At 50.3% G+C, this 25,833-nt stretch overlaps 1 protein-coding gene across 1 annotated transcript in view; it reads left to right on the top strand.

Moving 5' to 3' along the window:
* The window catches only part of LZTS1 (leucine zipper tumor suppressor 1), a 68,530-nt gene extending 44,065 nt beyond the window's left edge, over positions 1–24,465 (top strand). Inside the window, exons 2-4 of the mRNA XM_040239185.1 lie at positions 14,645–15,122; positions 16,517–17,305; positions 20,736–24,465. Of these exons, the coding sequence (XP_040095119.1) occupies positions 14,778–15,122; positions 16,517–17,305; positions 20,736–21,389 (1,788 nt within the window). The 5' untranslated portion in view covers positions 14,645–14,777 and the 3' untranslated portion in view covers positions 21,390–24,465. The remainder of the gene's footprint in view (positions 1–14,644; positions 15,123–16,516; positions 17,306–20,735) is intronic.
* The last annotated feature ends 1,368 nt before the right edge of the window (positions 24,466–25,833 follow it).

Raw genomic sequence — 25,833 nt, 5'->3', positions numbered from 1 at the left:
GCCCCCCTCCCCCCTTCCCCTCCCACCACCTCCCAGCCCCAGCTGGCAGATGCCGAGAAACTGCTCTCACATCCTTGCAAGCCCCAGCTGCCCTTCTGGAGGCTGAGAGGCAGGTCTGGCGGCTGCCAGTTCCCCAGGACAGCAGCCCGTCGCCACAGGGAGATAGCAGGAGATGGGGGTGGGGGTGGGAGGTGGAAGGAGGGGGGTGCTGTAGTCCTCCCCTACAGATTTGCCCTTTTAATTTTAAGATTCAGGAGGATGTAGTTCTAGCATCTTTCCATACTGCTTTATAATTCCACCAGCACTCGGTTTAGATTCATCCTGTGTGTACCGTTTTTACTGTGGTCAAGCATTTTCATAAATGTGGTTTCATTTAATCCTGACGGTTGCTCTGTGAGGTGTGGGAATCAGCTGTGCTTATCTAACAGAGGGAAATAGAGATGCTGAAAGGTTCACTCTTCTGCCAGAAGACAAAACAGACCCATCACTCTGTGATTCTCTGTTAAGGGCCTAACACAATAATGCAAGTAGAACAGGCTCCATGGATGGGATCTGATAAATGTGTATTTATTATATATGAGGTTCTCTCCTGTGGGCCCACAACCCGAAGGAGCAGGCAAGTCATAGCAGATGGGGCCAGACAGTGACCTGGTTGCTGGTGTCTGAGAGCTGGGGATGGGGTGGAGGGGTGTGGAGTGCAGAACCAGGATTAGCGCTCCGAGTACCTGACTTCTCAGCAAGTGTCTGTCCATTATGGAGCTCCCCACAGAGCGTGGCATGTCTGCAGGCTGTGAGGCTGCCAGCACCATGCGAAGCAGGGGGGAAGAATATAAGGAAAGGACAATGCCAGAAACGGGGTGACCTGAAGGCCCAGACAGCATCTTCTGCCAGGGTGTCTGGAGGGTAGGGAGGGGGACAGTAGCTCAGCTTGTGCACGGATGCTAAGTCACTTCAGTTATGTCTGACTCTTTGTGACGCTATAGACTATAGTCCTCCAGGCTCCTCTGTCTATGGGATTCTCCAGGCAAAACTACCGGAGTGGACTGCCTTGTCCTCTTCCAGGGGATCTTTGCCACAAAGGGATTAAACCCACATCTCTTATGTCTCCCGCATTGGCAAGTGCGTTCTTTACCACTAGTGCCACCCAGGAAGCCCATCTTAGCTCAGACTGCTAGAACAATGTAGCCACAGCCTGGGGGAGTTAAACAATGGACATTTACTTCTCATAGTTCTGGAGGCTGGAATGTCCCAGATGAAGGCATTGGCAGCTCCTGTCTCTGGTGAGACCTCTCTGCTTAGCTTATAGATGGCTTTTTTTTTTTTTCTTTAGATGGCTGACTTTTTACTGTGTCCTCACGTTGGGTGTGGTGGAGGACAAGGGAATGGGAAAGAGACAAAAAACAGGTACTCTCTCATCTTTTCTTATAAGGGCACTAATTCCATCATAAAGACCCCACCCACATGTTCATCTAAAACTAATTACCTCCCAGTACCATCACTTTTGGCTTCAACATGAATTTTAGTGGGATTCAGACATTCATAAGAGCTTCCCAGGTGGCTTTAGTGGTAAAGAACCCACCTGCCAATGCAAGAGATGCAAGAGACCCATGTTTGATCCTTGGGTCAGGAAGATCCCCTGGAGAAGGAAATGGCAACCCACTCCTGTATTCTTGCCTGGAAAATCCCATGGACAGAGGAGCCTGGTGGGCTGCAGTCTATGGGATCACAAAGAACTGGACATGACTGAAGCAACTTAGCATGCATGCACACAAGCATTCACAGCAGACAATTATCTCACTCCTATATAAGAGAAAAAATTTAAAATTTATCATATGCTGAAGTCAGAGAGCTGGCTTTAATCCAGCAAACACCTGCTGGTTTGTCTTGCATCTTTAGTTAAACTAGTGTTACCTTTTAAATTCTCTTTAACTGTCTCTGTCTTTCTTTCAAATCAACCATTGAAAACAGATACTCTGCTTTTTCTTGGGTTGGTCAAAAAGTTCATATTGCAGAAGAACCTGGATGAACTCTTTGGGCAACTCAGTATTTCTTAGTTTTGGCCCTAGGTTTGAACAGGACTGGGAGGTCAAAGAGGAGAGTAAATTTCCTTCTTCCCAAGGTGACCAGTTGACTCTAGTGAAGTCCAAAGTATGGAAGTTTGGGTTGAAACCAGACTTGGATTCTAGTTTTATAGACTTGGCTTCCAGTCTGCATATATGGGACCCCAGCTGAAGTCACCTATCCTCCCTGCTGAGCTTGGCCAGTAAAGCCTGAGCTCTCTGTGAGCCCTCTGTGAGATTTCATTAAAAATATGTATTGTGTTCTCAGCACTGTTCACCATACCATGTGAGATACAAGGAAGCTTTGGGGTGCCATCCCAGCCTTTCAGGAAGTTTAAAGACCCTTCGCTTCTGAAAAACTCAGTAACGCAAGAGCTGTCTGCAGGCTGTGTAGGCTGAGTGCCAAGTGAGCTGAGTAGCAGCTCTGGGCCCAGAGTGGGGGGCTTCCTGTGGTCAGTGGGGCCTCTCACAGTAGAGAGAAAAGAGCCAGGTCTGGAAACCAAGTCTTCCTTTCAAAGGAAGCTGAGGTTGGGACTTCCCTGGTGGTTCAGGGGTGAAGATTCCATGCTCCTAATGCAGAGTGCATGGGTTTGATCCTTGGATAGGGAACTAAGATCCTGAATGCTGCATGTTGCAGCCTTAAAAAAAAAATTAAAGGAAAAAGAAAAGGAAGCTGAGGTTTCACAACCACATTCAAGTTCTTTGTGAGAGGACTTGTCCCCTCCTTTTCAGCATCCAATGCTTGCACGTGGTGTACCCTGAGGACCATGTGGATGAATAATAGTGAGTGTGAAGTTTGCTAAGTCCCACAGATGGAACTGAACATAAGAACGCAAAGGTGTGGTTCCCAAGATTAGCAATTGTCCTGAGTTGGTGATGCAGGCAGAGCTCCAGTCCCAGCCCAGCAGCCACCAGCTATTCCAGCTATTCCTGGAGGCCAGCCAGCCCTGCCACCCATGACTGGGGCCCACACAGAGCCTGCAGCAGCTTCCTCTGCCTTCTCCAGCAAACCCACGGGCTGGGCATCTCTGAATGAAGCATGCCGCCCGCCCACAGGACAGAATCTCATTTGTATCAGGCGGTCTTACACACACACACACACACACACACACACACACACACACACACACTCCATACCTCCTCCTTACACACGTGGCCCACATAAAGCAGGAACTGCCCACCCTTCATCTGGAAAATGGATTCCAATTGGTCTTGTGCTCTGGATAGAATGGAAAGGATATTAGTTTCAGGTCCAGAAGTTGTGACGTGACCTGGGCGAGTCCCTTCCCTGCTCTGGGACTTCCATGTCACCGTTGGGCGGTGAAGGAATTGGGGTAAATGTCCCATGTGGCTCCAGAATCTGGGATTTGGTCAGGGAAGATGCTACCCTTGGCATCCAGGCTGCCTCTGAGCGAGGAAGAGCAGCGGAGGACCTGTCTATTTGGCCAAGGCTCCTCCAGGTCCCTCTCTCCCTCCTCTGCTGTGTTGGTGACACTCTCTTGTTAATAACAGGGGGTGTGCCCCTCCCCCACCCCAGGGTAACACTCCAAGTGTGATTTGGAGGCGCTCCTCCCCAGCTCCTCCCACTCTTGGCACCCTCCTCTGATGTTTTGGCCCATAAGGGTCTCAGATGCTTCCTCTCCTCCAGGATTTCAATTTAAGGGGGTGGGGAGTGGCTTGAAAAACTAAATAACTTCCAAGACTCAGAGAAAAATGAACCTTAGAAAAATTCCCACACATATGGAGAAGTAATCACCTAACAGAGGGTTCTTGTAATGAAATGCAAATATCTGAGCACTGGTGAAGGACATGTGAAGATCACTGCCCCCACAGGCAGGGTGAGAGCAGATTGCCATGCCCTTCTCCAGGGGATCTTCCTGACCCAGAGATCGAACCTGGGTCTCCTGCATTGCAGGCAGATTCTTTACCATCTGAGCCACCTAGAAACCCAAAGGAAAGATACAAGTGGATCCCGAGTGTAAAGCATTGAATAAAGCAACCAAGGTTATAGAGTGCTTGCTACACACAACAGGATATGATTTCTTTTAGCTTCGCTAGGCACTGCACCGGTTTAATTGCTCCGTGACATGTGGGATCTTCGTTCTACCACCAGGGATTGAACTCTCACTCCCTGCACTGGAAGGCAGATTCTTAACCACTGGACCACCAGCTAAGTCCCAGGATAACATTTCTATAAAGTAAAAATCAAAGCGGCACATAGACATATTCTCATATGTGAAGAATGCATTTGATGATAAACAAATGTACCCACAAAAGTCACGATAAGGATTCCCCCGGGGAGGGAGAGACGGTGCAGGAAAAAGGAGCAGGGAAAGGGGATTTCCACTTGCAGCTGTTTTATTTCTGAAACAGATAGGACAACATTTTAACAGTTGTCAGTTCTGCATGAGTTACTTAGGTGATTTTTATAGGATTTCAGTATTTTAAAAATCAATTAAAATTAGAATTGAATAGAAAAAAGCTTTAATAATGGCCCATCAGGAACTAGAGTAAGCTTTGGTGAAAATCTTGCCTGAGGGAGCGTTATTCATCCCCTGCTAGGTAGGTAGGTTGCTGCCCACTGCAGATAGCCTTTTACCTTATGACTCCCTTTGAAGTAGGTCTGAGATATGTCCAAGTCATGGGATCCTGAGTGTAGGAGGTGGGGGGCTGCACTGAGGTGACACACAATCCTTTTAGTTCACTTCCTCCCCTGCTTCCACAGAGAAGCAGGGAGTCATTAGTTAAGTCAGTGATCCAAGGCAAAGTATTCATTTTGGCTTCCCTGGTGGCTCAGATGGTAAAGAATCTGCCTGCAGTGCCGGAGACCTGAGTTCAATCCCTGGGTCAGGAAGACCCCCTGGAGAAGGGCATGGCAACCCCCTCCAGCATTTTTGCCTGGAGAATTCCATGGACAGAGGAGCCTGGAGAGCTATAGTCCACAGGGTCACAAAGAGTTGGCCATGACTTAGTGACTGTCCCTTTACCTGGGACTCCAAAGCTCATGTTTGATCTCCCAGAGCAGGATGTATTCATGTTTTTAAAGTAGGTCCGTCGAGGGGTGTTTGGGGCCAAGGAATTCTAAGACATGATAGTCAAAATGTTGGAGTACGGGGGAGTGGGGGTAGGAGGTGACATTTTTGTGAGGAGGGTGTGGATAGCTCTCAGGAGATTTTAGGAGATTAAATTCTCAGATCTCAGAGAAGAGCTGAACTGAGCCCAGCTTTGCACCAGCTGAGGGGAGGATTGTTACATCTTGCAGCCCAATCTCTGTCTACACCCCAGTTCATGGGTGCTGTGCGAGACAAGCCATCATGCTGAGACTTCTGTGTTCAGGCCAGGGTCTGTACTGTGGGTGCAGCTCCATGGTGCTTCTCAAATAAACCCTATTGTATAACAGAATATCTTAGAGAACTGTCCTGGATGACAGTGAGGAATCATACAATAACCAGCGTTGGTGATTTTTCTGGTGTATTCTAAGCTCTCACTTCCTTTCATGATAAAGCCCTGTGACAGGGCAAATGTGGTTACTTCCATTTTACAAGTGAGAAAACGGAGGCACAGAGCTTAACCCACTTAACTCAAAGTCACACCGCAAAAGTGGCAGACTTGAGGCTCTAAATCTCATGTTTTCTTTCTGTTCCTCTAAATCCAGGTTTCTCAACCTTGGTACTATTGAGGGTTCAGGTCAGATAATTCTTTGTTCCAAGAGTTCTGTGCTCTGGCTACCAGATGCCCATGGCACCCCGGTCATGACAGTCAAAGAAGTCTTGTCTTCAGATATTGCCAGGTCACCACCCTGGAGACCCCTCTGCTCTAAACCCCTAAGCCCATTCCTGCATCAGAGCCTAGGGACCATTCTACTGAAACCTTCATCAGCCTGGCTCTTCCTGAATACCATCTTCTCCAAGATCTTCCCTGGATGCTGCAACTAAAGTAGAGAACACACACACATGCACACACACACACATGTGCACACTCACACACACAACTGACTTTTATCTCTGGCTTTTCTTTTTTTCCTTCTATGCATTTTCTCCTCTCCTTCCTCACCCTCTTCCAGCTGCACTTTGCATAGTACTTGGCCTTTGTCAGATGAGGAAGAAATATTTGTTAAATTAGTGACCCAGTGAACCCTACACAGCAACCCCATCAGCTCAGCCCACAGGTGAGATTACTTGGTGCTCACTGAGGCCATGCCCCATGGAGTGTGTTCTGGTGTGGGTGCCCTCCCCTTCTCCATGGGTGCTGGAGGAGAATTCCTCAGGGTTCAGTGAGTGCTCCCCTGCTCCATCAGCAGCAGCACTGCTCAGTGGATGCCCCGAATGGAGGCCGACAAAGAGGGCAGACAAGAGGGCAGCTGTATATCCTCACTTTCCCCAGGCAGGAAGTCTGGGTTTGGTGTGGACAAAGATCCATATAGTCAAGGCTATGGGTTTTCCTGAGTCATTTACAGATGTGGGTGTTGGAGCATAAAGAAGGTTGATAGCCGAAGAATCGATGCTTTTGAACTATGGTCCTGGAGAAGACCTGAGAGTTCCTTGGATAGCAAGGAGATCAAACCAGTCAATCCTAAAGGAAATCAATCCTGAATATTTATTGGAAGGACTGAAGCTCCAATACTTTGGCCACCTGATGTGAAGAATAGACTCTTTGGAAAAGCCCCTGATGCTGAGAAAGATTGAAGGCAGGAGGAGAAGCAGTGACAGGGAATGAGATGGTTGGATGGCATCACTGATTCAGTGGACATGAGTTTGAGCAGGCTCAGGGACACAGTGAAGGACAGGGAAGTCTGGCATGCTGTAGTCCATGGGGTCGCAGAGTCCACACAACATAGTAACTGAACAACAACAAAAGGCCATAGCTGCTTCTCCCCTTGGTGTGAGATGAGGGGGGATGTAGTAATATTTCTCACCTTCCTGAGTCCTGACAGACTCCTTTTCATGTTTGTGTCTCTAGCTCCATATTCCAGAATGGGAGGAATGTGTCACCCTGGTGTGAGCCCTGGTTAAGAAGAGTACAAGGTGGATGGGGAGGGAGCAGCTGCTATGGGAGTAGCAGCAGCTCAAAGTCCAGGGCTTCCAGGTCCTTGCCATTCCTGGGGTAGCAGCCATCCTCGGTGGGGAAGGTCACATGGCAGGGTGGGGAGGTGCTGGCACTTCTAGAGGCAAGTCCCCTCAGTTCCCTGGGGCCAGATTCTGAGACATGTATCCTAGGGGCTCCTTTACCACCACCTGTTCTTGGCTGTCCTCTTTCCTTGTAAAGTCTAATGCTTGCTGGATTTCTTTTGTAACATCCATGGAGATCACAGAGCTCACGTAATTGAGCCCAGTCTGAGGAGCTGTGGCTCCTTTACCTTTTCCTTTCCAGTCCTTCTTGCCTCTTCCTTTCCCCTTCTGCAGTCTCCAAGATCTGTGTGGTTGCTCACTTTCATCCCATATCCCACACTCTCGGCCAGTGCGGATTTCTTTCCCAGGAAGAAAAACATGCCCTTCCCCTTGCCTGCCTGAGGGCAGAGACAATGAGTCTGGTAGGGGGTGGGTGGGAAGACCCAAGATTTGGGAACTAGGGTGGATCACGGCCAGGTTTTCTGTGATGCTCTCTCCTAGTTGAAAACCGAACAAGTCTAGACATTTAAAGGTAATTAGGTTAGCTTCAAATATATCTGGGGGAGAATCTCAAACTTCAAAGCTCTTCTGTGTGTTAAGACCTGGGGAATGGAGAGCAGAGGCTCCAGGGCTAAGGGACAGAAATGCTCTCAGGATCAGAGCCAGCATCCTTCACCCACTCCATGCCTTTGCGCTCCGGCACCATTTATCTTCTCCCTCTCGGTCCCCTGGGGCCCAGCACAGTGCTTGCCCTTTGCACATCTTCCAGGCTGCCCTTCAGGCCAGTGAAGGAGCTCACCTATACCTAGAACCATGTTTTCTGCCCAGTTGGGAAATGAAGCCATGGCTGGAGGCCATGAGCTTAATTTCCCCTCCTGACTTTCTTTCTGTTAACCCTTGAAACTGACCTGCCTTCCAGGATAGGATCCCTAATATCTCTGGGGGCTTCCCAGGTGGCACAGTGGTAAAGAATCCACCTGCAGTGCAGGAGCTGCTGGAGATGCAGGTTCGATCCCTTGGTTGGGAAGATCTCTGGAATAGGAAATGGCAACCCACTCCAGTATTCTGCCTAGAAAATCCCATGGACAGAGAAGCCAGGCAGTTTACAGTCCATGGGGTCACAAAGAGTCAGCCATGACTGAGTGACTAGGCACCCTATCTCTGAGCCTCTACCTATAGTCCTCAGCAATCTGCTCTCACGTGGAGATCATGGAATTTGGGTCTGGGTTCAAATCCCACCTTGGTCACTGGCCAGTTGAATGACAAAGGCCGAGTCATCTAACCCCTCTGAGTTTTGCTTCATTTTCACCCTAGGAGTCTAGAGAGAAAGTCTCTGCTCTCATAGAGCTGAAATTCTGGTGGTTATTACTATAAGTTAGCAGCAGATTATTATAGGTTAGCAGCAATGACTTCCTGTATGACACAGGGAACTCTACTCAATATTATATAACAACCTAAATGGGGAAAGAATTTGAAAAAAATAGATACATGGATATGTATAACTGAATCACTTTGCTGTACACTTGAAACTAACACATTGTTAATCAATTATACTCCAATATATAATAAAAAGTTTTGTTTTAAAAGATTTTGTTGTTGTTCAGTGTCCAGTTCTTTGAGACCCTACAGACTTCGGCATGCCAGGCTCCTCTGTGTTTCACCATCTCCCAGAGTTTACTCAAATCCATGTCCATTGATTCAGTGATGCCATCCAACCATCTCATCCTCTGCCACCTCCTTCTCCTCCTGCCCTCAATCTTTCCAAGCATCGGGGTCTTTTCCAATGATTCAGTTCTTTACATCAGGTGGCAAAAATACTGCCACTTCAGCTTCAGTATCAGTCCTTCCAATGAATGCTCAAGGTTGATTTTTCTTTAGAATTGACTGATTAAATCAAGTGTTGTGAAGGAAATAAACAGATTGGTTCTAACAGAGAGTAATGGGAGAAATGGATTTTTCTATGAGTAACTAGGAAATCCACGGAGGTGATATTTGAACTGAAAACTAAAGCGTGAGAAAGGGAAATCTGTGTGAAGAGGAAGAGCTAAGGGAAGAGAGTTGTCAGCAGAGGCAACAGCAGGCACGAAAGCTCCTCGATAAGAGGTTTGGTGTGTTCCACTAGCAGAAGAAAACCAATGTGGGCATCATTGAGGTGAGGAGACTGGAGTGGTGAGCCAATCAGCCAAACCCGCTGAACTCGTGAGGAGCCTGCTTCACTCTACGAGCAATGGGAAGCCTTGAAAGGTTTTCACCTATGAGCGGGAGGACTTTGACACTCCAGATGCTTAGGATGAGCAGATGGGGGAAAGATAAATTTGGAGGCTGTCTCAGGGTCCAAGTGAAAGGAGATGGCGGTGCAACAGGAGAGCTGCAAACAGATTCTTTTTTTTTTTTTTTAACTTTATTGAAGTATAGTTGATTTACAATGTTAATTTCTGCTGTAAAGCAAAATGATTCAGTTATCTGTATTTATTTTCTTTTTGATTTCCATTATGGTTTATCACAGGATATTGAATATAGTTCCCTATGCTATACAGTAGGAACTTGTTGTTTATCCATCCTATACATACTAGTTTGAATCTGCTAATCCCAAACTCCCAATCTATCCTTCCCTCACCCTCTCTTGGCAACCACAAGTCTGTTCTGTATGTCTGCGAGTCTGTTTCTGTTTGTAGATACGTTTATTTGTGTCATATTTTAGATTCCACACATAAGTGGTATTCATATGGCATTTGTCTTTCTCTGTCTGGCTTACTTCACTTAGGATGATAATCTCTAGGTTCATCCATGTTACTGCAAATGACATTATTTCATTCCTTTTCATGGCTGAGTAATAGGCTATTATATATATGTACCACCTCTTTAACCATTCCTATCTGTTGATGGATATCTAGGTTGCTTCCATGCTCTTGTAAATAGTGCCGCAGTGAACACCGGGGTGTGTGTATCCTTTTGAATTACGGTTTTCTTCAGACAGATATCCTGTAGCAGGATTGCTGGATCATATGGCAACTCTATTTTTCGTTTTTTGAGGAACCTCCATGCTGTTTTCCATAGAGGCTGCACCAGTTTACATTCCCATCAGCAGTATAAGATTCCGTTTTCTCCATACCTGCTACAGCATTTGTTATTTGTAGACTTTTTACTGATGGTCCTTTTGAGCAGTGTGAGGTGGTACCTCATTATAATTTTGATTTGCATTTCTCTGATTATTAGCAATGAGCATCATTTTGTGTGCCTGTTGGCCATCTGTATGTCTTCTTTGGAAAAATGTCTATTTAGATCTTCTGCCCATTCTTCAATTAAGTTTGTTCATTTTTTATTATTGAATTATATGAGCTGCAAACAGATTCATTTCACATGTCTTCCTGGTATTATAGCGCTGTTCCAGCTATTACACATTTCTAGAAGGCACCCTAATCCTGTCTTTCAGTTGATCATGGACTCCCTGGACAGCACCTACCATGTGTGAGGCATTGCACTTGACTTCTGTGAGTTTGCTTCATCCCCATACTGAGCCTGTGAAATCTTGATTATTTCCATTTTCTGGCAAAGAAACCTCAGAGAGGTTAATTTTCAAATCCCAGTCTCTCTGATGCCATAGCCTACAGTCTTATCTCTACAACACTGTCCATGCAGATGTTCATAAATGTGTAACTGGATGAGCAAAAAGTAAGTCACCAGTTGTCCAACTGGTAGAACATGCAGAGTGCACAAGAGTCTTTAGGCCAAAAATAGCTTCCCAGTATATGGACAGCACTAAAATACTGCCTCATAGCCCCCTGGGGCCTCAACTAAGCAAGAGATGGATGACCTGGAGCATGAGAAACACATTTTGTCATTGTCAATGGTTAAAGTAGCAGAGGAACTTCATGTGCCTACGTGGTGCTGTCAGGGAATGGGATGCAGGAAACTTGCATTTGGAGAGGAGAGAACTAGTTCTGGAAAATGAGATGTGGCCATTGAAGATAACACAGGGCTGATGAATGCCTGGAGAGAACAATAATGATAATATAAATCATAGATACCAGTGAAAATACCTCCTATTCATTGAGTGCCTACTATACACTAGCCTTTAAATAAATGTATCAGACCTATTAGCTTCTGGTAAGATCCAATAAACTGCTCGTAATGGCAGTATCATCATGTTTCCCAGATTCTAAGAGATCATCAGTTTAATAAAAGCTTTTCATAGAAACGCATATATTACACTTACGGAACGCTGCTTTGTTGTGTGGTGCTCCTACGATTGGAATATAGGATGTATTTATTCATGTCATAGCTACTTTAGTCTTCAAGATGACAATGCATGTTTGAATCTGAGCCTTCATCTTCAGAGTCTGAAGAGTCTTCTGGCTCACTCAGCTGTGCCCATAATACCCCCTTATCACCCACCTGGGATGTCTTCTGCCCCTTTCAGTTGACAGGGTAATTTAGAGCAGAATAAAGAAGGCGGGGTTCCTTCTGCATTTCTTATTTTATTAAACTCCCCATGTCCCTCCCCTCCCCCTGCTTCTTAATTGAATCATCTGTCTTTTGACTGACAGAGATACTCCTTCTCAATGCATGGCAATCACACAGCATTTCCAAGCTCTGAAAATCAGGTGACCCAGGCTTGAGCGATTCACCTATATCCGCGAGGATATCCGCATTGCCTTCTAGTGCATTCCTCTGTCTGGTGACCGGCAAGGCCGTTGTTATTGTTTTCAGCGTTGATGATAAGATGCAGTCCTATTACTTAAAAAAAAAACTTTAAGTGTATCTTAGAATTGATTTGTGACACTGAAGGTAAAGATGTAAGAGAGTTTGCCTCCCACATCATAGCTGGCAGAGAGCATAACTAGGAATCCAAACCAAGTCGCCCGTGTTACTATTCATTGTTCAAGGGTACAGTTGTTTCTCTCTTCTTCTTGTGAGCCTTCTCCAGTCAGGCCTTTGTTCACACCATTCCACCAAAACCACTCTTGTCAAGGTCACTGGTGCCTCCACATAGCCAAATCCATTGACCAATTCTTAGTCACATCTTAGTTCAGCATCACTTGACCCCATCTTCACCCTTACATTTCACGGGTCTCCTGCATGTCTGTCAAAGTTCTGGTAGTGTCTCTTCCTCATTCCCACTCATCTTCCTGGCCTCTGTGAACCAGTCCTCACATTTCTCTTGCCTTCTTGCCCTTGCTTTTTCATCTAGTCTCAGACCTAGCTCTGAGACTGTGCACAAACAACTCACACAGGGAAATCTGCAGCTTGCCCTGCTCCACACCCATCCTACTCCACATCACTGCTTGGATCTCTAATGGGCTTTGCAATCTTAATGTCTTAAACCAAAGTCCTATTTCCACCCCCTCTTCATCCTAAACTGGTTCCTTTTGTGGTCTTTTGCATCTCAATAAATGGCAACTTACTTCTTCTGGATACTTGGATAAAAAACATTGAAGTCATCCTAGATTCCACTCTTTCCCTCCCTGCATTCAATGTTTTAACTAATACCATCAGCTCAACCTTAAAATTACATCTGAAATTGAATCCAGGGCTGCCCTGCTCACTCAGTGGTAAAGAATCCGCTTGCCAGTGCAGGAGACATGGGTTCAATTCCTGGTCTGGGAAGATCCCACATGGGGCAGAGCAGTTAAGCCCGTGTGCCACAAATATTGAGCCTGTGCCCTAGAGCCCAGGAGCTGCAACTACTGAGCCCATGTGCCACAGCTACTGAAGCCCATGCAACCCAGAGCCCATGCCCTGCAACGAGAGAAGCCACTGCAACGAGAAGCCCGCGCACCACAACTAGAGAAAAGCCCGCAAAGTTGTGAAGAGCCAGCATAGTCAAGACTAAGTAAATAAAAATAAATAAAATTGAAAAGAAATCGAATCCACAGCTACCACCCTAGCCTCGCCATGTTAGTCACTCAGCTGCTATAACAGGCCCAGCACTTCCACCCAAGCTCTTCAGTGACTCTTTTCCATACAGCAGCCAGAGTGACCCTCCACAACCCAAGTCAGATCAAGTTGTCAGCTGCTTAAAGCCATCTGGGGGCTTCTTATCTCAGACTAAAGCCAAAACCTTTATGGCCAGTCAGGCTCTCTTTTGCCTGGCACCTACTAGCTCTCTGACGTCTGTGTCCTCCAAACCCCCACTGCTAACTACCTTCCAGCCAGACTGGCCTCCTTGCTGGTCTCACAAATGCCCAACACATTCCACTCAGGGACTCAGGGCTTTGCACTTGGGGCTACCCCTGAGCTTCCTCTTTCTCCCCACAGGTCTCCACATAGCTTTCTCCTTCATTTTCTTGGGGTCTCTTCAAATGACACCAAACAGAAAGGCTTCCTTTGTATTCCCTGCATAAAACAACCACCTCCCCTTCCTGGTGGCTCAGACAGTAAAAAGTTTGCCTGCAGTGTGGGAGACCTGGGTTCGATTCCTGGGTTGGGAAGATCCCCTGGAGAAGGGAATGGCTACCCATTCCAGTATTCTTGCCTGGAAAAGTCTACGGACAGAGAAGCCTTACGGGCTATAGTCCGTGGGGTCACAAGAAGTCTGAGTGAGCAACTAGTACAATGACAACAGAATTCCATCCCATTCACTTGGATTTATTTCCCCTGTAGCACACAGATCTCTTGAGGTCACGCACATTGATCTGTTTATGGCCAGTCCACACTACACCACACACAAGCCCCATGAGTGCAGGGACTGTAACTGTTCACCCCTGCATCCCAGTGCTGAGAAGTGAGCCATCTCAAAGAAGATGTGGCACATATATACAATGGAGTATTACTCAGCCATTAAAAAGAATGGAATAAGGCCATTTGCAGCAACATGAATGAACCTAGAGAGTATCATACTGAGTGAAGTAAGTCAGACAGAGGAGAAATATATGACATCCCTTTTATGTGGAATCTAAAAACAAATGATACAAACGAGCTGACTTACAAAACAGGAAAAAACTAACAGAAAACAAACTCACAGTTGCTGGAGGTGGGGAAGGGATAGTTATGGACTTTTGGAAGGTCATGTACACACTGCTATATTTAAAGCGAATAACCAACAAAAACCTTTGTATACCACATGGAACTCTATTCAATGTTATGTGCCAGCCTGGATGAGAGGCGGGTTTGAGGGGAGAATGGATACATGCGTATGTATGGCTGAGTCCCTTTGTTATTCACCTGAAACTATCACAACATTGTTAATCAGCTATACCCCAATACAAAATGTTTTTGGTGTTAAAAAAAGAATAAAAATTAAAAAAAAAAGAAGAAGAAGAAGAGAGCCATCCCATTGGAGGCTTCTAGCAGATGTTTGCTGAATTAGAGGACAAAGGAAGAATGAGTGGGGAGCCCATTGAGACAGAGACAGGGCTGAGCCTCTGTTATGGGAAACACGCATTTTGCTGCTGCCCAGATCTCGAGGTTGGTCACCAGTGGGGATGTGCCATGGCCAGCCCATCCAGGCTGACTTCTGCTTATGTCTCCTTCCAGGTCTCAGCTCTCCCAGGCTCTGTGAGGCTTCTGCTATGACTGCAGTCTCTTCTCGGAGCCAGGACTGCCCCTCGCCGCCCCTGCCACACCAGGTCCCCACTCTGCTCCAGCTGTCCTCGGCCCCCGTGTCGCCATGGGCAGCGTCAGCAGCCTCATCTCCGGCCATGGCTTCCACAGCAAGCACTGCCGCGCCTCGCAGTACAAGCTGCGCAAGTCTTCCCACCTCAAGAAGCTCAACCGCTATTCAGACGGGCTGCTGAGGTTCGGCTTCTCCCAAGACTCGGGGCATGGCAAATCCAGCTCCAAAATGGGCAAGACCGAAGACTTCTTCTACATCAAGGTCAGCCAGAAGGCCCGGGGCTCCCACCGCCCTGATTACACGGCACTGTCCAGTGGGGACCTAGGGGGCCAGGCAGGGGTGGACTTCGACCCGTCCACCCCACCGAAGCTCTTGCCCTTCTCCAATCAGCTAGAGATGGTAAGTGGAGGGGTCTCTGGTGTGGGTGGCTGGATTGGAAAGTCAGGAAAGAGGCCTGGGGCTGAGAGCGGTGGTGGTGAAGGTCTTAAATGCTTATATCACTGAGAATGCTTACATTACTGAACGATGCAGAGAGGGCAGAAGCACTCAGCCACACCAGAGAGCAAGATTGGACAAAGGAATAGACACATTGATCAGTCTCATAATGCAAAAGTCCTGGGTGAGCTTTTTAGCACAGAGCAATCGGAGAATGCAAGCCTTTCTGAACTCTGCTGGGCTGTAACTCAGGATTGCCAAGACACGACCGATAGCAGTGTTTTCAAGTGCATGGGAAGGGAGAGGGGCTCGCTTACCATCTGGAAAAGCAGGTGGAGAGTCCACCTGAAGAGATCTGGCAGGCTCTCTTGTTAGAGGACTCACAGAGGTGGGCTTTCTCCTCTTTTGCTGATCTGGTGGGAGAGCAGCTCTCACTCAAACCAGCCCCAAAGCATCTTTGGTGGGATAAGAGCTGTGAGTTTGGTAGTTTTTTGCCATGCTGTGTGGCTTGCAGGATCTTAGTTCCCTGACCAGGAATGGAACTCGCACCCCCTGAAGTGGATGCACGGAGTCTTAAACACTGGACCACCAGGAAAGTCCCTCGGGTTTGTTATCATCACCAATCTAGCAAGGATGAGGGCAGAGAGTCCCAGGTGCTCAGAAATCCATCCCTCATCCCAGTTTAAGTTCTCATGGATCCTGCCAGTCAGTGCTAGAAGCATTGTTCCTATTCAGTACCCTGGCCTCACCTGGGAGGATGAATCTATGCATTGATATGCTAGGAAATGGCCCACGTGTTGGATAGAGTTTTAAGCTTTTCAAAGTAAACAGCTTGTAAACTTTGTAGTCCTCTAATAATGAAAATGATGGCTTTAGGGAAAAGACTTATTTCAAGTAGTTCTCCCAACCACTGGGGGAGGCCACGGCCAGAGTTCCCCCAACCACTGGGGGAGGCCACGGCCAGAGTTCCAGCTGCTGGCCAACTGGAAGTAATGGGGAAGAAGCAGGGATGAGCTTCCCTGAGGACAGTGTGTCCAGCATCCTTACCTGAGCACACGGAGCCCCAGAACCCTGGCATGGGGGTCTCAGCCAGTGAACCTAGAAAGGCTGTCATCTTGGAGAAACTGGTGACAAACTGGTTAGCAGTTCACAAAACAAAGGGCCTGATGATCTTTAAGGACAGGCATGGAGGAATTCCTCCTCCTTGAGGGAGATTCACCACCTTTGGCCCCTTCAGAGTAACAGGTGAGGTCACCTGCAGCCCCCGACCAGTAAGGTGCCATGTGGCTGGCATGCATACCTGACTCAGGGCTCATCGCAGGGAGACCCAGGGTCAGTATGGCTGTTTTCCTCCCCAGGGTTCTGAGAAAGGTGCTGTGAGACCCACGGCCTTCAAGCCAGTGCTGCCACGGTCAGGCGCCATCCTCCACTCATCGCCTGAGAGCGCCGGCCACCAGCTGCATCCCGCACCTCTGGACAAGCCCAAGGAGCAGGAGCTGAAGCCCAGCCTGTGCTCCGGGGCACTGTCCGACTCCGGCCGGAACTCCATGTCCAGCCTGCCTACCCACAGTACCAGCAGCAGCTACCAGCTGGACCCGCTGGTCACTCCGGTGGGGCCCGCCAGCCGGTTTGGGGGCTCAGCCCACAACATCACACAGGGCATTGTCCTCCAAGACAGCAACATGATGAGCCTGAAGGCCCTGTCTTTCTCCGATGGGGGCAGCAAGCTGGCCCATGCAAGCAAGGACAAGGGCTCTGTGCGCTCCCCCATCTCCACGGACCAGTGCACCATCCAGGAGCTGGAGAAGCAGCTGCTGGAGAGGGAGGGCGAGCTGCAGAGACTGCACCGCAGCTTCGAGGAGAAGGAGCTGGCCGCCAGCCAACCTTATGAGGAGCGGCCGCGGCGCTGCAAGGATGAGCTGGAGGGGCTGGAAGCCAAGGGCAAGATGAAGGTGGCCGCACAGAAGAGCCAGCGTGCCCAGCAGGTCCTGCATCTCCAGGTGCTCCAGCTCCAGCAGGAGAAACGGCAGCTCCGGCAGGAACTCGAGAGCCTCATGAAGGAGCAGGACCTGCTGGAGACCAAACTCAGGTCTTACGAGAAGGAGAAGACCAGCTTTGCCCCTGCACTGGAGGAGACGCAGTGGGAGGTGAGGATGAGGGCATGGGCAGGGGGGTGGGCAGGGGTTCAGTGCCTGCATTCCCCATCACTTTCTCCAGGTCTCCTCCAGGCTCTAGGCAACAGGGAGAAGTATGAAGTTGCTCAGTCGTCTCCGACTCTTTGCAATCCCATGGACTGTAGCCTGCCAGGCTTCTCCAGGCAAGAATACTGGAGCAGGCTGCCATGCTCTCCTCCAGGGGATCTTCCAACCCAGGGATCGAACCCAGGTCTCCTGCATTGCAGGCAGATTCTTTACCATCTGAGCCATCAGAGAGACCCAAGAATACTAGAGTGGGTAGCCTATCCTTTCTCCAGGGAATCTTCCCGACCCAGGAATCAAACTGGGGTCTTGTGCATTGCAGGCAGATTCTTCACCAGCTGAGCTACCGGAGCAACAGGGGTGGGAACACAATTGCCCCGGAAAACTAGGCTGGAGTGCTGGCTTCCTGACCCAAAGAAAGGCACTGAGAATAAGCACAGTAAACCATGTTGGAGATTTTCTTAGTCTGGGCTTCTTCATCTCCCCAACCTGATGCCTCATGGCCAGAACTGAATTTACTAATTGAGTCGTTGGCTGAGAAACTAGAACAAGAGAACCAAGTCCCAGCCAGGCTGTCTAAGGGCCACCTCAGTGCATCTGCTCACAGAGGTTCTACAGGACTGCAAACCGTCTCTGGTTCATGATGGTCCCAAAGCCACAAAAGACCATAGCACTATTTGTGATGTTTTTTCTTCTTCTTCTTCTTCTTCTTTTTTTTTTGTTGTTGTTGTTTTCTTTATGGAAGGCTCTCTTTGCACTCTGAAAACATCACAGTTCCAAAGCTGCGGGATTTTTTTTTTAAACTTTTTGGCTACAACACGGCATGTGGGGTTTTAGTTCCCTGACCAAGGATCGAACCCAAGCTCCCTGCATTGGGAGCATGGAGTCTCAACCAGTGGACCACCAGGGAAGTCCCTCATCTGTGACTTTTGAGGAAAGGGACTTCACCCACTGGTGGGAGTGGTCACATCTGTGTAGGTCTCGGGGACAGCGTTGGCCAGTCCTCATAGAAGTGCAAGTGGAGCTTCTGTTTGGTGGGCTGAGATGGAAGCATAGAGCAGGAAGAAAGAGGACTCATATACACATGCACACCCTCAGGCACACCTGGAAATTAGGTGGCTGCCCCTGGTCTCACTGGAGAACAGCCTAACCCCCATATCCTGCTCACTTTTCTCACCTGATGGGCCTCTAAAAGTGGTGCAGGGACCAGAAGAGGCGTGTGCATGGCATTCACCCCAGAGGCTCCTGCCCTGGGAAGGGGCTGAGGGCTCACTGGGTCTGGTTAGACCAGCGTCACCCCTCGGTGGGGGCGGCACACCATCAGCCACGCAGCCATCTGTCTGAACTGATCTCCTGTGCTTATTCTGGAAATTAGAGTGACAGGTGTTATCAAGGGTAGAGGGAAAAGATCCTTTCTGAGGAAGTGATGGGTAGAGGCGCTAGACAGGTGGGCAGGGAGCGTCACTGTCTGTTTGCCAGGTTTCCCAGAGAGGAAAGGACCTCAGCCGTGGGACCATTGCCTTTCTTCTTCTCATCAGTGTTGGTTCAAGAGACCCTTTCCCAGCCATGGTTTCTCAGCCAGGACTTGGGAACACTTTGGCCCATCTCAGAACATAAGCCAGCGCTAGCATTATGCATCCGTTCTTGCTTCTCTAATCCAGAACTAAGCTGGACATGGCTGTGACCTCATTCCCAGGTTGTCCAGTCAGACTATTAGTAAAACAATAAATGAAGTAAATTTTCACAAAAATATAGAAATATATTACAAACATGTTTATAATAACAATAATTCATAGAGTGTTTATTAATGCCAGGCCCCAGGTCCTTTCATTTAACCTTTACAACAGCCCTATGAAACTCAATTTAGAGTTAAGGACACTGAAGCACGGAGAACAATTATAATAGCAAAGAGCTTGTTAGATGACTTGCCAAAGTCACAACAGATATCAGAGCCAGGATCTGATCCTGAATTAGGTCCCAGAGTTCAGAGTTTTATGTTCATAATGCTACTGTGTTAATGGATGCAGAATTGGCCGGGTCACTCTGGTAGAGCCAGGATTCAAAGCGAGGCCCCATCCTCAGCCACGGCTCTGCTGCTCCCTGCATGACGCAAATCGAGGCTCACCCTCGGAAGGCTGTCTCAGTCCCAGCCAAGCATGGTGGTGGGGCTGTGCACACTTCGGAGGTGGTGCATGAGAAGAAGGGGTGGTTCTACCTGCAGAAGAAAAGAGGGAATATTAACACTTCCAGTCTTGCTCAAAGACTCTATTCTGTGGAGGCCCAGGCCCTGGCCTTCATTCTGGCCATCTTTCCTGCAGGCTGGCAGAAAATGCTCTTGTGACACAGCCAGCCAGACTGGCCTTGGACACTGACCCCCAGTGGCCAAGACTCCATAGACACATGGTCCGAGTCAATGTTGTTAGTGTCATTAGTTTTGTTTGCTGCTCTTAGCCAACTTTTGACAGAGACTGAAGTAGAAATGGTGGAGGGCACTGGGGAGAACAGTGGCTCATCATTTGGCAGATGCCAGCTGGGCACTGTCTCTGAACCCAGTCGGTTGCTGGGTGCAGCCATGTTTGTGTGAATATTGTCTTTATCCCAAGAGGAAGGAGAGAGTATGTGCAGGGGTGAGGCCAGAGGGTGTGAGCATATACACAAATGATAGAAGTTAGGCAGACCCCAAATTGACATCATTGATGTTAAAGTAGATAGTGGAGCTACCAGCTGTGGGCAGATTAAACCACTGGCCCTTAATTTATACATAGCTATAAGTTTGGGTGGACTCCCCCAGTGGTAAACAAACAAACAAACAAAAAAACAACTACCTGCCAAAGTAGTAGACATAAGAGACACAGATTCGATCCCTGGGTCGGGAAGATCCCCTGGAAAAGGAAATGGCACTCCAGTGTTCTTGCCTGGAGAATCCCATGGACAGAGGAGCCTGGTGGGCTACAGTCCATGAGGTCTCAAAGCCAGGACTTAGCGACTAAACAACAGGGACATGAGTTTGGGTATGGACTGAGATTTAGACTCTGAATTGGGGGTGAGGCAGGCTTGTGGACAGACCCAGCCAGATTCAGAATGAAAGGAGGCTCACAGAGGGGCTTGGCCTTTGTGGGTCGCCCAGACCACCATGCTGGGGGCTCTTTCCAGGCACCGTGTGAGGACTAGCTTAGTTCTTTTTATTTTTGGCTGCGCTGGGTGGCTTTCAGGAGCTTAGTTCCCCTATCAGGAAGGGAACCCGCATCCTCGGCAGTGAAAACCACGAGTCCCAATCACTGGATCGCGTAGAATTAAGTGCTTTTAAGCAGTCAGGTGCCCCGTAGGTGCGGACTCTCACCCCTTGGCTCTCTCTTGTCCCTGCCCTGCCCCGTGGCAGGTGTGCCAGAAGTCTGGAGAGATCTCCCTCCTGAAGCAGCAGCTGAAGGAGTCCCAAACAGAGATCAACGCCAAGGCCAGCGAGATCCTCAACCTGAAGGCTCAGCTGAAGGACACGCGGGGCCGCCTGGAGAGTTTGGAGCTGAAGACGCAGGACTTGGAGAGCGCGCTGCGCACCAAGGGCCTGGAGCTGGAGGTGTGCGAAAACGAGCTGCAGCGCAAGAAGAACGAGGCGGAGCTCCTGCGGGAGAAGGTGAACCTGCTGGAGCAGGAGCTGCTGGAGCTGCGGGCCCAGGCCGCCCTGCAGCGGAGCAGGGACGCGGCCGCTCTGGGTCCCGCCTCCGCGGACGACGTGCCCGCCCTTCAGCGCGAGCTGGAGAGGCTGCGCGCAGAGCTCAAGGAGGAGCGGCAGGGGCACGACCAGATGTCCTCTGGCTTCCAGCACGAGCGGCTGGTGTGGAAGGAGGAGAAGGAGAAAGTGATCCAGTACCAGAAGCAGCTGCAGCAGAGCTACCTGGCCATGTACCAACGGAACCAGCGCCTGGAGAAGGCACTGCAGCAGCTGGCCCGCGGGGACGGGGCGGGGGAGCCCTTTGAGATCGACCTTGAAGGGGCTGACATCCCCTACGAGGACATCATCGCCACCGAGATCTGAGGGGCCTCCTGGGAGAGGGCCCGGGACCTGGCATTGGGAGGCAGGGGTGCTGAGTCCGTCGATGGGGGCTCCCTTGCCCTGCTACCCTGCTCAGGCCTCAGAGAGAAGAAGCACAGACTTCAAGGCGAGGAGATTGGTTGCCGGGTGGGAGTGGGGGACGGTTGCTGCTACAGGGCCTCTCCTGGCCTCTCCCAAAATCCAGCGCTTAGCAACCCTGCAGCTAGCCAGACCTCCAGCATTGCCAAGAGAGGAGTCCTGGGATCATCAAGATTTGGTTAAGGGCTTCCTAAAACTTGGTCTTTGTTCAAAATGCTTAGAGATTTTGAACCCTCTAAGCATTTAGAGAGTTCCCTAAATGCTCTCCCAGAGAGGGTGGTGACTGATGGAAGCTCCCTTCCACCTCTTTTCCTACAACTTTTCTTGCCTCCCCCATCCCCGCTCCCAACACACTGGGATGCCCCTTGGGAACAGAACACGAGCATTTATGACCAGAAGCTTTGGAATCTGACCTGGTCATACCTGAGCTATTTCCCCCGGCCATGGAGGGACAGGGCTTGGAGTGCGATGTGGAGAACCTGGCTGAACAGCAATCAGAACTTCCCAACACTGTTGGTCTCAGAAAGGAGGGAAGAGCTGGGGCCACCCGGGAGGTGTCGAGACTCAGCCAGACCAGAGAGGGTCTGAAGGAGAAGCTAGGTGATGACAGCCAGACCCTCTAGCTCTGCTGACTGGACGTGAGCAGCCTCGGGGTGACTGGTGGCCTTTGATCTCTTCTTAAAGCCATACCCCCAAGGCCCTGGGGTGGGTGCTGAGGAGGAAAGATGATGCAGGGAGTGTGTAACTCCATGCTGTCCCCAGGGGAGCCCCCAGATCTTTTCATCATGAGACCAGAGATAGGGATTTCCCCTCCTGTTCAGGTTGCTCAGCAGTTACCCTGCATTGGTTTTAATTCCTAAGAACCAAGTCTTTGCTTGGACTCAGAATAAGCTGTGTCCACTGAGATGGCACAGGGTCGTCTGGGCTAGGCCTTCCCCCTTCCCCTTCAGCTCCATCCTGCTGCCGGGCATGTCCCTTGTCACCTCCAGGGCTAAGCCCCAAAGTGCCACTGTCCAAAGACAGTAAGAGGCTCAAACACAGCCTCTGAAAGGCCCTGGGGCCCCCAGCTGCACCCCCCTCCGCTTGCATTAGCCCCACCAGAGCCCCATAGTCAAGGACCCCTGGCCTGCAGAAGGCTGGCCTTCCCTTTCAAAGATGTGCAGAGAAAAGATTGTTTCTCAGTTGCTTGGTTCAGGGAATTTTCTTCTTTTCCTTTCTTGTCTTTTCAGACACAAGCCAGATCTCGCAGGCAGCCAGGCTGTTCCATGTTCTATTTTTGCCTCGAGCTGCAGCTGCTGTTCCTGGGACAGCCAGCCCCGGCTGGATTCCTGGGCTCACGCCCGCATGCTGAGGGGGGTTAACCAAATATCTGAGTATGCAGCAGCCCCAGGCCGTTGTTCCCCAGTTCTGTCCCCAGGTGGTAGCGGGGAGCTGCTTCTTCTCCAGCCTCCCATCCTGCCAGGGTCCCCACAGTCCCTCCTTGAGCCTGGACTGAGAGCAGGGCCGCCTTCCCGGATGCTGGCTCTGCCTTCCATTCCCCAAGTTAGGCTGTGCCTGTCCTGCCTTCACGTGACAGAGGAGCCTCTCTGGAATTTCAAGCCATTACTCTTAGTCATAGGCTAGACTTAAACCCGGAATCCACAGGCCCAGAGCCCCCTCTCTGCCTGGAGGCCAGTCCTGTCCACAGGACACAGGCAGATCACTCCTGATCCCCCGTCAAAGACTTCCCGCCCCTTGTCTCTTGGTTTCTCCATCTCTACCAGCCTGTGCCTTGTCTGAGTCCTTTCCTCCCAGAGGCTGTCCTGACGGATAGAAAAAGAGGCTGCTGCCCCCTCCTCAGGCTGGAGACCCCCCTCCCAAAGGGCAGACAAAAGCCCATTGCTCTACCCTCAAGACCTCGCTGCAAAGAGGTGGGTGCTAAGCCCCAGGGGAGGGCGCTCAGGGGCACAGCAGCTCCACCTCAGTGTGACAGTGCCCTGCACCCCTGTCCCCATCTCTGCACCAGACCAACCCATGGAGCCCTCCCCTGGGTTGCCACCAGCCCAGGATTCCAGGGTGGCCCAGTTGCACCAGAATGAAAGTGTCCTATAACTTAGCGACCTCGCCTCGGTGTGGTTTCCCTTCCCTTCCCTGTGCTAAAACCTCTGTGCTATTCCTGGACCTTGCCAAACCCAGCCTGTCTCCGGAAGGAGCCTCTGAGCAGCAGAGGCTGAGCAGGACTGGAGAAGTCGGCCACGCAGGCCTCGGAACAGGCAGCCTGGCCCAGGGCCAGTGGGAGATCACCGCCCCTTCCCCGAGAGCGACTGCTAGGACGCATGCTCACTGGATCAGACCTGCGGCTCTGCTAGCCAAAGGATGGTGAAGCTCTCTGCTGTGAGCAAGGAGGCAGCCATGCCGAGGGAGGCTCTGCCTCTGGGCTTTAGAGTGACCAGACTCTCATGTGGGACCCACCCTGGATTTATCCTCTGGTCTCTGCATTCGGGTTAACCCCTGCTGGACACAGTCGGTCCCCATGAACACCGAGTTCCATGGGGACTGCGTTGGGGGGTACCTCTCCCCTGAGAAGCACCCGCCGAGCCTCTGCTCCTGCTCGACTCCCGGCCTAGCCTGGGCCACTTAGGAGAGAGATTCTAGGGGTCAGGCAGGCTGGGCGGTCAGAGCCGCAGCTGTCCCTGCCGGGAGGGCACACATCTCTGTATGCACCTGTGTGCTTTCGTGCTCCGCCTTCCTCATTTATCTGTGGTCCCCCTTGCGCTTCCTCTGCAGGCAAAGAGGGAACTCCGGCCCAGGCTGGCTATGGATGGACTAGCATTTGGAAGACCATGTACAGAGTTATTTTTCTCTTGGTTGTGTCTTGTTTGGTTTGCTCTGCTTTTGACAGCTTTGATTTATTTTTGATGCCCCCTTTTGGCCATGTAAACTATTTCTGGTAATTTTATGTTTTTATTTATGAATAAAGAATGCCATTTCTCATGTCCTCCCAAGCTACCCTCCTTCCCCTGGCTGGCATGGCAGCTCCCTGGAGCTCCTGCATTTGGAGTAAGAAAGGTGATGTCCCTTCCCACCAGTGGCGGGAGGGTGGTTTGCAGCAGGCGGTGGGGGTTGGGGGGTGGGGAGAGGGACAGCTTTGATATCGGCTGTATTGGCTGGTAGGAAAGCAGGGGCCGTGGCATCAGACAGACCTTCAGCTGGTCCCCGCCCTCACCAACCTGTGACCTTATCTATGTGACTAGGTCTTGGGGAGAACATGAAGAGGTGGAAAGGAAACCAAGGGCTGTGGTCCCCTGCAAAGGCAGAGGGTTCTCCAAAAGAGAGCCCCCTTCCCCCAGCCCCAACTTCAGACCTCCCTGCCTCTTCCCTCCAGCCACTCCCCTCGCCAGCAGCTCCTCGGCCTACTACATATGGCCTCATTGGCCGGAGACCAGAGTGGCTATTGTCACCGCCCCCGGCCTCCCAGCTAGGAAGGTGCAGTCACCACAGTGGCCATCTGTCCAGCCTTCTCCGTGCCAGCCTGCCTTGTTCACTGACAAGCAATCCCTACCGCTCTGGGCCCAGATTTGAAACTCAAAAGGCCTTTCTACTCAGGTGGCAGGAGACAGAAGGGACTTGTAAAGAGGGAATTAAAAATACGAGGCAGCCTGTGGAGCACGTGTTGGGTAGATGTCAGTGCCTCTGGGTGGGAAAGATCAGGGTCTCCGGGAAGGTGATGGGCAGGAGGGGGCTTTTGTGGCATGAATGGAACGTTAGAGGAGTGGAGAGGAGAGGGAAGACAGGAAATGCACCCCAGGGTGGCCTTCCCATAGCTGTGGTCTCCCTGCCTGTCTGCACAGGTGACAGGCCAGCGAGGCCTGAGAGGCGCACAGGAGGCCAGCGAGGCAGATGGGGATGTGCAGGGGGTCGGCGGGGAGAGGCGGTCACACCCTCCCAAGTAAGCTACCCTCCTTCCCTTGGCTGTGTCATGGCAGCTCCCTGGAGTTCTTGCATTTGAAGTAAGAAAGGTGATATCCCTTCCCACCAGTGGGCGGAGGGGGAGGGGCGGCGGTTGTAGGGGGTGAGCTATCAAAGTGCAAAGGTCAGGCAACTGGCCAAGCCTGGACAGTAGTCCACATCTAAATCCAGAACCCCAGGATTGGGGCAAAGATGTCAGGCCTGGGTGACCCCTCCCCTTCTCCCGGACCTGGCCCAAGGCTGACAGGCCACTGCATTGGTGACACCTATGGGAATATGCCCCCACTGATGACCCTGTCTAGCCCTCTCCCCTCTAGTCCAGGCAGACCCTGGGACTCACTGAAATTAATCCAAGTCAGCAGAAGTGATGCTCCACCAGTTCCAGCCTAGCTTGGCAGCT

Source organism: Oryx dammah, unplaced genomic scaffold (genome assembly GCF_014754425.2).
Source record: "Oryx dammah isolate SB20612 unplaced genomic scaffold, SCBI_Odam_1.1 HiC_scaffold_1, whole genome shotgun sequence".
Classification (NCBI taxonomy): Eukaryota; Metazoa; Chordata; class Mammalia; order Artiodactyla; family Bovidae; genus Oryx; species Oryx dammah.
This window is presented reverse-complemented; position numbering and strand designations above follow the sequence as displayed.